The 13,569-nt window shown below is 36.1% G+C and overlaps 1 protein-coding gene across 5 annotated transcripts; it reads right to left on the reverse strand.

Annotated features, from left to right (window-relative positions):
• Positions 1–2,963: 2,963 nt before the first annotated feature.
• LOC107850963 lies at positions 2,964–9,969 on the reverse strand. 5 transcript variants are annotated; one of them, XM_016695825.2, is made up of 6 exons: positions 9,541–9,746; positions 7,844–7,893; positions 6,459–6,548; positions 5,488–5,680; positions 5,304–5,405; positions 2,964–3,961 (listed from the first exon to the last, which is right to left on the reverse strand). In XM_016695825.2, the coding sequence occupies exons 3-6, from the start codon at positions 6,462–6,464 to the stop codon at positions 3,228–3,230; spliced, it is 1,035 nt and encodes a 344-aa protein (XP_016551311.1). In that variant the 5' UTR covers positions 6,465–6,548; positions 7,844–7,893; positions 9,541–9,746; the 3' UTR covers positions 2,964–3,227. The 5 variants fall into 5 exon arrangements, with proteins under 5 accessions (XP_016551311.1, XP_016551310.1, XP_047257392.1 ...); XM_016695824.2 differs by lacking the exon at positions 7,844–7,893 and having other exon boundaries at positions 9,541–9,969; XM_047401436.1 differs by lacking the exon at positions 7,844–7,893 and having other exon boundaries at positions 5,488–5,761; positions 9,541–9,717.
• Positions 9,970–13,569: the final 3,600 nt, after the last annotated feature.

The raw sequence follows: 13,569 nt of genomic DNA on the forward strand, positions 1-13,569 counted from the left end.
TGTCGCATTTTTCCGCATCACGCATCTCTGAACACTGGTCGGGAGTAACTAGTTATTCATGATGTTATTGATATTGTTATGATCATTATTATGGCTAGCTTATGGCAGATTGATCGTTGATTTGGTATCAACATTTGAGGTATGTTTTCGACCTCCTTTATCTTATGATTGCATTATTATGCACGATTATATTATGTCTAGTCATATGGATTAGCAACCCTGAGTATGATGGTATTAAATTCTGATAGTGTCATGATGAGGTCTTAGAATAAGGATATGATGATCTAGATTTGCGATGACCTTATGTCTAAGTGTATGTACACACACACACATATACACACACACACACATGAAGTTATGGCACTACCATGTATCCCTTCCTTCGCTTGTTCACATTCTATATTCGAATCTGGACCTTGTATATTGATATATATCTTTCTTTCGCTCTTCATTCATATATTGGCCTGAGATATACGGTATAGTATTGACGTCTATTGATTGTGGCTGGAATAGGATAGTTCTCCCTGTACTTCCTTAGTCTTATTATGTTAGACTTTTGGACATGAACAGGATAGGTGTTCCCTATTATCTCGTTGACTTGTCATATGATTTCCGGACTCTTAGGTATTATTTCCATTCCGTTTATATGTTGTATATATCTGTTTCATCTTTGAAGCTTAGTTGGCAGTTGCCTACTGAGTGTCATTCGTTTGGTACTCATACCTGCAGATCATAGTACATGTTATTGTCGTTGATGTGTGCATCGTGCGGATCAGTCCTGGTTCAGAGACTTAGAGTGAGCTCCTGGCGTTTAGAGTGTTACTTATCTCTCTCTTTTGTATTAGACTAGTCTCCATGTTGTATTCAGAGATAAGTTGTATCGGAGTATTTCCCCTTAACATTTCATTTTTGTACTCTAAATATATTAGAAGCTCTTATACTGATACCACCAGGTTTTGGTATGTTCTTATGTATTGATCTTTATATATTCTGCATTCTTTTCATTATGTTGATTGAGTAGTCCGTTACTAGCCGTTCCAGACTACGAGTTGGCTTGCCTGCTGGTGGGTTATGGTAGGCGTCATCATGACTTGAGGTATCGGGTCGTGACATAAAATAGGCCATGTTGACAGTTGGTAGTGGTGTCATCAACAAGATTTGACTTCTTGCTTGGGAGTATGTGTCATTTAGGCCCATTAGAAACTGATACAACTTTTGTCTTTAAAGATAAGCCAAGAAATCTCTTGATTTTCACAATTACAAGCAGGAGAAGGAACTAAAGATTCAAACTCTTCCCATAAATCTTTCAGCTTAGTGAAATATACAGACACAGATTGAACTCCTGGAGTCATGGTTGCAATTTCTTGGTGCAAATTATAAGTTCTTGAACCATTTATTTTATCAAATCTTTCCCTAAGAGCTAACCATATAGAATATGCGGCTGAGGCATGGACCACCCCTCCAAATAGTTCAATAGAAACGACATTCATAAGCCAAGAAAGTACTATAACATTAACTCTTTCCCATTGGTTTCCCAGGTTAGTAGAGAAATTTTCTTTCCTACAAGAGCCATCAACTATACCAAATTTGTTATGCCCTAGTAGTGCAATTCGAACAACCTTACTCCATACAACATAGTCTTCACTCCCCCTTAAATGGAAAGACACAAGAGAAGTACCTGATACATCTGCAGCAGATAAGAATAGGGGATGATTATAATCCAATGGAGGCTGGAGTGGTTGTGGGATTGATCCACTATTGTTAGGAACCGATCCAATTCCTTGTGCATCAGTAGTCATCTTCAATAGAGTAAAGTTCCTTTCAGAGCAACTCACTTAGCCAAGTAGTTACTTCCAGAGTAACCAAGAAATTGCCAGAATTCAGAAATTCTTGAATATGCAGATGAACACCAAAAATTCAAAAAAGAAATTGCAGGATCGACAAGAGTACTGATTCAATTCAGTAGGCTTTGATACCGTAAAGAATAATGCAGTAACTCACATTAAGAGTAAATCACTATAAGCAGAGCAATAGAGGAAGAGATAGGAGAAGATCAACTATCTTAGAATCTGAGAAGAAAGAAGAACTATCTTAGAATCTGAGAAGAAAGAAGAGTAAATCATTGTGTTGTATTGATGTATTCAGAATTTTGTTATTGTTAGTAATACATAGTTGACTATATATAGAGTAGATGATAGCTTAACAGTGTCGTGTCAACTAACTAACTGACTTCAACAATGTAACTAACTTCTTGAGACTTTAACTTTCTCTCATTTTTCTTTCTTTACTCCCATTCCTCAACATATGTAATGCATATAAACATGAAATTTTCACATAATAAGTGGGTACTTAATTCTCATTATTCACCTTCCTCTTTCATTGGCCCCTTATGTATAGAAATGTATTTTAGATTAAACAAAAAGGTACGCGTGTGCAAAGAGATGCTCTTTATGTACACACTGCATCATGGAGTTTCTATGTACAGATAAAATGATGTATGACAACGAATCTAATTTCTGCAGAATATTTTCTACTGTTAATCATTAAATAAAAAAAATTCAAATTTCAACGAGAAAAACACTAAATGATTTCTTCTCATTTGTTCTAAGCTTTATTGAGCAAAAATACCCAAGACACGCTAGTCGAAGAAATGAGCTATATGATTAGGGTGAATCTTGAAAGATATGAAAGATCTCCTCCAAGCCGTACATACGACATTCATTGAATACGACTTTTATCCTCATTTGCTTGCTCCAACAAGCCTTGGCGAGCAAAATAGTCGCATGATATGATTTTTCCTCATTTGCTCCTAAGCCGTGGTGAGGAAATATACCCAAGACACATGCTACTCAAAGAAATAATAGAGATGCGCTCAAACTGCAGAGTCTTGCCCAGGAACAATTAAGAGCATCAACTGCTGCCACGTTTGTTTTGGAGGTGACGGTCAAATATCATCGAACTGCTGACCAAAAAGTATCTTAAATATATAGATGAAAAAACTCAATGCATAGAGATGCATGGTGAACCATCTTTACATGTTCAGCAACAGGAGGCAATCATCAAACTAAATCCACTAATACTACGCAGGTATATGGAAACCGTTTCGACGACATTATGAACAGCACAGAAGAAAAAAAAAGCCAGAGAAAACTGAGAAAATAGCATTCCCATATCATGAAGCTTAAATCAATCAAGGGAATGGGAAGCAAACAAAAGAATACACAATTCTAACCCAAAATATTTAGGAGCTGTGCATCCAATCTTTGCTGCAACTCCTTGACCTTGATTGAAAGCTCAGCAGTTTGCTCCTTGTAGCTTTTGATCAGATAATCCTTCCCTTCAATCACGTCTTTCAACTCATCTTTTTCACGCTTCAGCATTTCAAACCTTTCTCCATCTCCTCTACCCTTTTCTGAGGTATCTGAATTTTTATCAACTTCAAGGTGACCGTTAGTATGAGCATAACGGACTTCAGCTGGCCATACAGGTACTGTTGGGGGCTTGTCACAAGAACCACCTTGTCCCATGCAATGATCTGCAATTGCCTTCCTCAGCCTCTGTATCTCTCTCTCCGAATCAAACAGATCTCTATTTGCAGCATCCAGCAATGACTGCTGATGGGCGGAAAGAGACAGCTGATTGTTGAGAGAAGCCTGCAACTCTACGATTTGTTCTTGCATCTCTAATATTGTTTCGTCCCTTCTCTTTAACTGTAGTCTCAGCTTTTGTATCACTTCGCGCTTGCTGTATATATCAGAACCGGATTCTGAGACACATGGCGACTCAGAGCTGTTAGAGCGGTGGAATGGTTTCTGTGGCAGTTCAAGACGCTCAGGAGAGGTAGGCCAAGCCCGGCCATTCTCTTTATTGAATTCGATGGCAGGCACTGTCACGAGAGGGAGCACCATTTCAGGATCAGAACCATTATACTGCTGCTTCGTAATTTCCAATCCTCCAGTTACTGTTATAAAAATAGATCATGTTCATTAAAATAGCCAACACTAATTAGCAGAACACGATAGGATGTATGAGAGCAGTAAGCACATTAAATCACTTCAAACTTTTTTGTCGTGTTCTCTACACTTGTCTTTCTAAACTGGGAATAAGGCTATTGCACAAGGATAAAGAAGACCGGCAGCTAAAATGACATATAATTCACACAGAAAATTGAGAAGATTATAGAGGAGCTAATCTTCTACAGATCTAAGGAATTCTTCAAAGATTCAGCAAAGTTCGGATTATCGCTAGATAAGAGAGAATACAAACTAATCTGAGAAAAACAATTAGATCAAAACAAAACTCAAAATCTCAAAATACTGAATTGTCAAAAAATAGCAGGACCTATTCACACAGCTTGTGTTGCGTCCACTGAACTAAAATCCCGACTCCTGAAGGCTCTTTATAATGGGAGTAAAAAAAAAAACTAGCAGTTCCCACCAAATTGCACATCTTATCAACAACATCAAAATACTGCACCTGATAAAATCAAATGAGAGAAGCTACTACAAGGACCCAATGAAACAACATCAAAATACTGCACCTGATAAAATCAAATAAGAGAAGCTACTACAAGGACTCAACGAACCATGCAACTAGCTTAAGCCTCCTCAAGTGGTTTGGCATTACCTTAACAGGCTTTGTTTCAATTAGGCTAGAGGTAGGTTGCATGAGCCACCAACAGAGATACCCCACAAATCATGCCCCATAATATGAAAGGAAACACTGACCGTACGCATAAGATGTTAAGTATACATTTCAGCAAGCAAACTGGATCATAAGATCAAAAAATAAGCATTTGCAAAATGGGGAAAAAAAAGGTTGAACATAAATGGAACTCGACTTCTCCTACGACTCTTTATTTCCTCAAGGTTATCTTTTGAACTTTAACTGCAAGAGTAATTTAATACCCCTCTGTTTCTGAAGAAAAATTAGCATAGTGCATACCAAGAAAATCATCATATGATCACATAACATGAATTCTCCTTCGCTTAGTTTCAATCTTCCACTTGACATTACCAGACACCTCTTAAAGCAAGAAAGATAACTGTAAACAGGTCTAAATTGTGAAGAATAACGTGTCTAATTTTCATGTTCAAGCAACCAAATAATCAGCTTTAACATGCAAACATTGTTCAGATGCATGCCTCTACTTATCTTTACTATTTCAAATCATTCTCTCGCAAAATTGGGAGTTAGATAACTGATGCCAGCATCAAATCACCAGCCACGTTCTTTTCAGTACACCAAAAAGAACAACCTAAATCTGAGATAACACTCCAAAGGGATGGCAAGAATTTGCACACCTGTATTGCAATTGTAACAGCCATCATCTTGGGAAAAATAATAAGTACTTGGCTGCAAGCGACCATTCCCTAGCTTACTTCTATCAGGAGACTTCTCGTTTCCTGCAATTTAAGCCACTTCTCATATCTAAGAGGGTAAAACAAGTTCATAAGACAAAACAAACTGCTTTGAACAATGTAGAACCTTTCAAACTGCTCGTAGTCTTGTTTTGTTGTCTCGAATCAAGCACCTGCTTCAGCTTGTAGCCTAAGCGTACAGATAATGTACTTAATAATGCGCTACCTGCAATTATGACCCAGTTAGGGCCCTCACTCTGAACACCTTTGGACCTCTGGGACCTTGATCCCCCGTTGGTTCTTGGCTTCATTTCTAGAGGCTGCAGACCATCAAAATAAGCCCATATAGGAAATGTGTAATAACATCAACATACGCCAGGAGAAGCACAAATTCCTGAATCCTGAGCACTCAAGTCAGGGCGCTTATAGGCTATTGAAAAATATAACACTATATAACTATGAGAAACTTTGAATCCAAACAAGTCCATAACTAAAGTCTAGTATCTGTTGACCTCTGAGTGTAGACAACATGAGGAGATCTTCTGAGTCGTCTTATTCAAAATATTGCCAAGACTTTAGTTATGAAAAGAGAGATCTATAATGGTAAAAATATTTGGAGCTCGTCAGATTTTGACTGAAGGGAAGAATGAGGGATTTGGAGACAACCTCTCTGTCTCACCTCTAAGGTAGAGGTAAGGTTTGCGTTCACTCTACCCTCCCCAGACCCCACTTTGTGGGCCTTGGTATGTTTTTGTTGTTGGAAGAATTGAGGGATTTTTTCCTATAATAAAGAGTAAGTTATTTAAATTATCAAAAGAAAAATAAGATTAAGTTATTTGAAGGAGGATCTGTAATTTTCTATATAACAAATAGGTGGACATGCAAATTTAATTTGTTCCCATATTCTTGCTAGTGTGTTTCACATCTTTACTTTATTTCCTTTTTTTCCAAAAAAGATACAGGAAGAATAAGTACCAGAGTGTAGAACAAGCAACAAAATTCCAGAAGAATAAGTACCGGAGTGTAGAACAAGCAACACATTCCCAGTTCCCAGAAGTAAAAGTAACTGCAATCATGCTATTCTGATAGCATACATACCTTCATGTCACGTGCTGGCGCCAAACCTTCATGAGTCTGATAAGAGTGGACAGTACAGTGACAGCAAGATCCCACAGGCAATAATGTATACTGAAAGAAAATGCAAGGGAGGTACAGCACCGATTATCCAAAAGGGCAGTATTATAATAAGGAAAGAAACAATTCATTGAAGTACAAATAGAACAAGCTCCTGTAGACAGATCTAATGACATTCCATTTACACCAACCTATTGCATGCTTGCTCATTTATATAAGCTGAATGTTTGGAATACACTGCTCATTCAGGATCCATCAGAATCACAAAATGTTACATTGGTATTAGTTTACAGCATCAATCGATAGTTCACGCTTAATAAAGATCACTCAAATAAATGGTGACAACTTAAACCATTAACTGCATCTGTTACTCTCTGTAGAGGCTTTACAAGTTTTCATCTTCCTCTATACAAGAAGCAGTTGTGAGGACCTTTATAAGGGGAAAGCAAAGAATCCAAAATCTAAGAGCTAAGGAGAAGGTTGATGTGTTGCAGAAGAGTAGAAGCTGTAAGGTCATTTCCAACCTCTTGGCAGTGGATTGGGATATCCATTGCTAATTGAACATTTTGAAGGAAGAACATGGGAAAGAAAGTCAGCTACTTATGGAGAAAGTTGACGGAGAAAAAAGGGGAGATTATTCATCAGAGGAAAATCTGAAGAAAGGAGAGAAATATTGGTTTAGAATGAGCAGAGAAGGCCTAAAGTTCCATGGTATATTCCTTCCCCCTACAACAACAACAACATACCCAGTGTATTCCCACATAGTGGGATTAGGTATGTTCCTTCCCCTTAAACCATAAAATAGAACAGAGTCCTAGTTTCAATGACAATATTGCACCTGACGAAGCATAATCAATAATGTCAGACTTGGATCCTCTCACTTAAAATGGCTAATTCAACTTAAGAATAAGACAAACAAAATGGCCCAGAACTAAATATCTTATTCTTTAAGGCGGAGTAGAATTCGAACCTCTGAACCTTGATAACATCAGCACTGTATAAGTCACAGTACACACACACGACAAAGACAATATAAGACAGAAGATCTGAGTCTAAATGGCAAAAGAATTACTAACTCGGCCTTTCCCTATAAAAGACAAAAGCAGTAATCCTATAAGAGCCATCAAAATGAAGACTAGAAGACCATAGAAGATTCAGAGTGGCAATGATATAAGGAAATTGGCAACATATCAAAGTCTCCTGGAGTACAGACTTCATAATGACGAAAATGATAAAGACTCTAACGAGGCAGTAAAGAGTGGCAAGAGAAAAGTTAAAAAGCAATTCCAGCTTTTTGCACGTGTGGACGATAAGTTTGGTGTCATTTACTTACGAAGTTAATGACTAACCTGATCCAAGTATGCATCATCTATTTAATTGTCTTCCATAACAAGATGATCTGATAATTATAAAACCAGATAAAACCACAACAAACTATCTCAAAAAGTCGGAAACTGAAAATTAAAAGTATTAAGGTTGCCAATGAAAAGATAACTTAGAAGTTACTTCTAGCCTAAGGAGGAGCAAGTTAAATACTAAATGATAGTGTGACATCAGAAGTTTTAACAAACAAGACGCTAACACACGTTATACAAGCCTGTTTTCACATAGATTGCTTCCTCGATTGCTTCTAGTGAGATACACTGTTCTTTTTCAATAAAAAGTAAGTCAAGCTCGAATATATCAGACGCAAAGTTTGACATCTGCAATCATGTTACTAGTATGTGCTGCCTAGTGCAACAAATTGAAATTGAGACGTGCCCTTTGCTTGAGGCAGCAAATAAGATAGGCATGTATGATCATCTCTTTCTTATGAACTTCCTCTATCAAAAGATTGTTCACCTCATTAGAATATAAAATGGCTCGGTAAGATATAGATGCATTTACATTTTTACAACTCAATTATCCATCAACTTTTCGTATCTCTGACTCACCATACAACCCCCCCCCCCCCCCCCCCACCCACCAAAAAAAAAAAAGAAAAAAGAGAGAGAGACCTGCAAAACTTCAACAACAACGTACCCAATATAAACAACATACCCAATATAATCCCACAAGTGGAGTTTGGGGAGGATAGTGTATACACAGACCTTACCACTCTCTTGTGGGGTAGAGAGGTTGTTTGTGATAGACCCTCGACTACCTATATAAATTCTAATTCACCAAATGAAAACTGAAACAGAAACCCACAGATGCAATCTCGAAAACAGAACACAATTACAAACCAAAACCCATTCATAGCAAATGAAAGACGAAACTACCCATAGAAATGCAACACCCACCTATCAAGTGGTAAAAAAACAAGAAAGACAAAAAATTCAAAGACCCAAAAAGGTGTATATATATATAAAAAAAAAGCTTCCAATCATTGACTAATATTGACAACCAAATGCCACCACACAGACACACACACGACTAAAATCTACACAGTTCAGAGACCATAGACAACACAAAATGAAATTCAAAGACCCAAAAAGCTATATATATGAACAAAAAAAAGCGCCCCAATCCTTGGACTAATCTTGCCAACCAAATGCCACCACACACACACACAACCAATGGAACGTGAAATCCCAGCATTAGAATTCAAGAAAACGGAAAGGGTATATCAAATGAAACACAAAAAACCAAGAAAAAACAAAAATTCAAAGACCCAAAACGCTATATATAAAATAAAAAAAACAACTCTATAATCCTTAGACTAATCTTGCCAACCAAATGCCATCACACACACACAACCAATGTGAGGAGAAATTCCCAGCATTAAAATTCAAGAAAACGGAAGGAGTATATCAAATGAAACACAAAAAACCAAGAAAAAACAAAAATTCAAAGACCCAAAACGCCATATATAAATAAAATTGAAAAAAAAATCTATAATCCTTGGACTAATCTTGAGAACCAAATGCCACCCAACACACACACACAACGAAAACAAAAATAATAACAAAAAAAAAATCCACACATTTCAGAGACCATAACCAATTGAAGATGAAATTCTCAGCATTAAAGTTGAAGAAAAGGAAAAGGGTATATCAAAAACTACCTGATTAATGTTGAAGATGCACCAAGAAGTGAAGTTTCTGGTGTGTAGGGTTTTATGGAATTAACCAAACAGCACTTTCTTTCTAAACGAACCTGCTAAAGCAAAAGCGGGATTTTGCCCCTTGGGGTATGCGGGGTTGGGGGGTGGGGTAGCGTGGGGATGTGGACTGGTGAGGTGTGTGAGACTCTGGATGAAAATTCAACATTTGATAAGTTCAGGGAAATTTTCGGCAAAGTACAAATAATTAAGCACGTTCTACAAGTATGAAACGTACGTTATCATTTCTGATTTTTAAAACTACAATTTGATAAAATAAAATATATTGTAACTATGTGGCCTTACGGGATCTGGGGCGGTTAGAACAGATTATGCTAATCTCGTTTCCTAAATTTATGTCAAAGCGAAATTTTAGTTGAAATTTTATAAATCAAATCTGGAAAGTGAAAATTTTTGTAATTTATAACTTTCACTTCGTTTATTTATCCATTTTTTGATTTTAACATATCCAATAATAATTGTTCAATTTATTAAATCAATGAAAATTTACCTATTTTTATCAATTTTACCCTTACATTAAATATAATTCATTATCTAATACATTTTCAAAAATCAAATTGATTTCATGCCAGGTCGCTCGTCTACCAAAGCCATTAACCTTGTGACGAGATTAGTGGAGCAATATGGAGAAAAGAAAGGTTTGCATATGATGTTCATTAATCTTGAGAGGGCGTATGACAAAGTTTTCGGGGAGGTCTTGTGGAGGTGCTTGTTAGTGTATGTGGCATACATTAGGTCGATTCAGGATATGTATGACGGAGTAAAGACGTGTGTGAGGACGGTAGGAGGAGATTCAGAGCACTTTTCTGTTTTGACTGAGTTGCACAAGGGATCGACTCTTAGTTCGTTTTTTATTCGCCTTGGTGATAGATGTATTGATATGGCATATTCAAGGGGAGGTGTCTTAGTGTATGTTATTTGCTGATGATATAGTGCTTATTGACAAGACCCAGAAATGAGATAATGATAAGTCGGAGGTTTAGAGACAGACTCTAAAGTCTAAAGAGTGTTGGTTGAGCAGGACCAAGACGGGGTACTTGAAATGTAAGTTCAGTGATTTGATGCATGAGGATGACGTGGTAGTGAAGTTGGATTCTCAAGTCATTCGGAAGTGAGATAGTTTCAAGTATCTTGGGTTTATGATTCAGTGGAATGAAGAGATTGACGAGGATATCATACACCGTATGCAAGGTGGTTGAAATAGAGATTCACTTTGGAAGTCTTGTGTGATAAGAAGGTGCCTCCTAAACTTAAAGGTAAGTTCTACAATATGGTAGTCTGACCGACTATATTGTATGGAGCGGAGAGTTGACTAGTTAAGAACTCCCACGTCCAAAAGTGAAGGTGACAGAGAAGAGGATGTTGAGGTGGATGTGCGGACTTACTAAAAGGGATAGAGTTAGAAATGAGATTAGTCAAGAGAAGGTAGGAGTGACTTCAGTAGAAGACAAAATTCGAAAAATAAGATTGAGATAGTTTGGACATTGATGAGGTCGTACACAAATGCCCCGGTACAAAAGGTGCAGAGGCTCGCTATGGATGGTTCCAGACGGGGTAGAGGTAGACTGAAGAAGTATTAGAGGAAAGTGATTACGCGTGACATGAAACAATTACAACTTACGGAAGATATGACCCTTGATAGTAAGGTTTAAAGGACGCAAATTATGGTAGAGGGTTAGTGGGTGGGAGTGCGTCCTTACTAGTAGGGAGGAGTGCTTTGTTTGTCATTATACCTAGAGTCATGGTGTTATACATGTGTCTTGTAGTTTCTTATTCGATCATGACTTTTTAGTGATGTTTGAAATTTTGAATAGTAGGTCATAGTATTACTCTATGGGTGTCATGTTTCTTTTATTATCTAGTGGCGTATTACCGCATTTTGTTGTTTGTTTTTATGTTTTCTGCTTGTTATACTGTTATTTTTCATGAGCCGCGGGTTTATTGAAAATAACCTCTCTATTTCATCTGAGATAGTGGTATGGACTGCGTATATTTTATCCTTCTCAGACCCTACTTTGTGGAATTATAATGGGTATATTATTGTTGTATCTAATGCATTTCTCAAAGCATTAAATTTATCATATTCAAAAGGTAATATGGTAAAATTAGTCCTTCGTTTACTACATCTTAATCACTGTACTAATTAATAGAAAAATAGACAAGTAAAAATGGACGGATGAAGTATTATTTATGCAAGATACACAAAATGTGAAATAACAAATAATACTTTCTCATTTTCTTGTTCACTCTTAACATATTATAGGAAGAGATAATTATTTTTTTTCCACATTTTATCGTTGATAAAACTGAATGAAGGGTGTACATGCATAATTCCATAACTAATTCTTGCATTACTTAGCCTATGATAATCACACTACTAAGTAATGTAAAATAATCACATTACTAACCCTTGCATAGCTTACTTAAACCTAGCAACCATATTAATGACGACTTCGAGAAAATATTGAAATTAGCTTTACAAAATTGAAGAGAACAAGAAATAGGTTCAATATGTTAGCTTTTATTAATAGCGTAAAATATTCCATAATTATTATATTTGGTTTGTAATTTAGAAATATAATAAGTATGGAATATTTTACCCTATTAATAAAAGCCAACGTACTGAATTTTGTGTATTATTTTATGTAAGTAGAGTAGAATGTGGAATAATTAATACATAAATAACTACATCTTCCACACCTTAACGTAAAATAATCACACTACAAATTAACATGAAATAATTATACCATTAATATTGAGATAAGCATCCACCACATAATAAAAAGCCAACGTACTGAATTTTGTGTATTATTTTATGTGAGTAGAGTAGAATGTGGAATAATTAGTACATAAATAACTACATCTTACACACCTTAACGTAAAATAATCACACTACAAATTAACATGGAATAATTATACCGCCAATTTGGAGATAAGAATCTAGTACCCCTCCCTCCTCCTCGAACTATGACCAAAATTGATACATTACACTCCAACTTCACATGAGTCCTATTACCCCCACCCCCGAACTCAATTTTAGCATTTTTAATTTCTATCACCCTTTTTGTGCTGACATGACACTTTTATCATATAAAATGAGTTTCATGTCAAAGGTACCACATCAGCTAAAAAGGTTGACAAAAGATGTCACGTCAGCTAAAAAGAATGATAAAAATACGCTAAAATTTAATTTAGGGTAATAGAATCCCCATAAAATTAAAATGTATAGTAACAAATTTGATTATAGTTTAGAAAAACACTAAATGCTTTACTCACTAATTTTCGCCTAACGTACTTATAAACCTAACAATCATATTAATGACAACATTAAAATTAGCTATACAATACCCAAGAGATCTTGAGATTGATTCAATATATTAGCCTTTTATCAATGTAATAATTAGTATAGTACTTGTCATATTTCTATTTTTGAAATAACGAAATTAAACAAGGCATTGCAATTTTTTTTAAAATTTGTAGGTATAAAATTTATTCTCACTCGAAATTTATATTAAATCAATAAATATATTATTGTTATGCGTTTGAATATGGTGTTTGTTTATTTTCTAATACTACGTTATATTTTTTCTAGTATTTGCTTTCCGGAAAGGCGAGGGCCGTAAACATGATATTTAAATAAGACGGACAAGTGGGCCGGCTCGGACCAACCCAAAATCGGCCCGTGTCATTTAATCGGTTTGTGGGCTGGGTCGGGTCCGGGTTGGGGTCTAAGTGGACCTGGCCGGTCTGGGCTCAACAGTAAAAAAATTAAAAGCAACCCTAACCCGGCCCACTTAATCCATCCCGGTCAAACTCACATAAACCCGATTAAAAAATCGGTTAAATCTGGTCAAAAATATTAAAAAAAAAACTTTTTTTCAATATACATTATATAAACCCACCTATATACATTATAAATACGTTAAATAATATATGTACACTATATATATAGTATATACTACATTAGAATTT

The sequence above is a fragment of the Capsicum annuum genome, chromosome 12, assembly GCF_002878395.1.
Source record: "Capsicum annuum cultivar UCD-10X-F1 chromosome 12, UCD10Xv1.1, whole genome shotgun sequence".
Taxonomy (NCBI): Eukaryota; Viridiplantae; Streptophyta; class Magnoliopsida; order Solanales; family Solanaceae; genus Capsicum; species Capsicum annuum.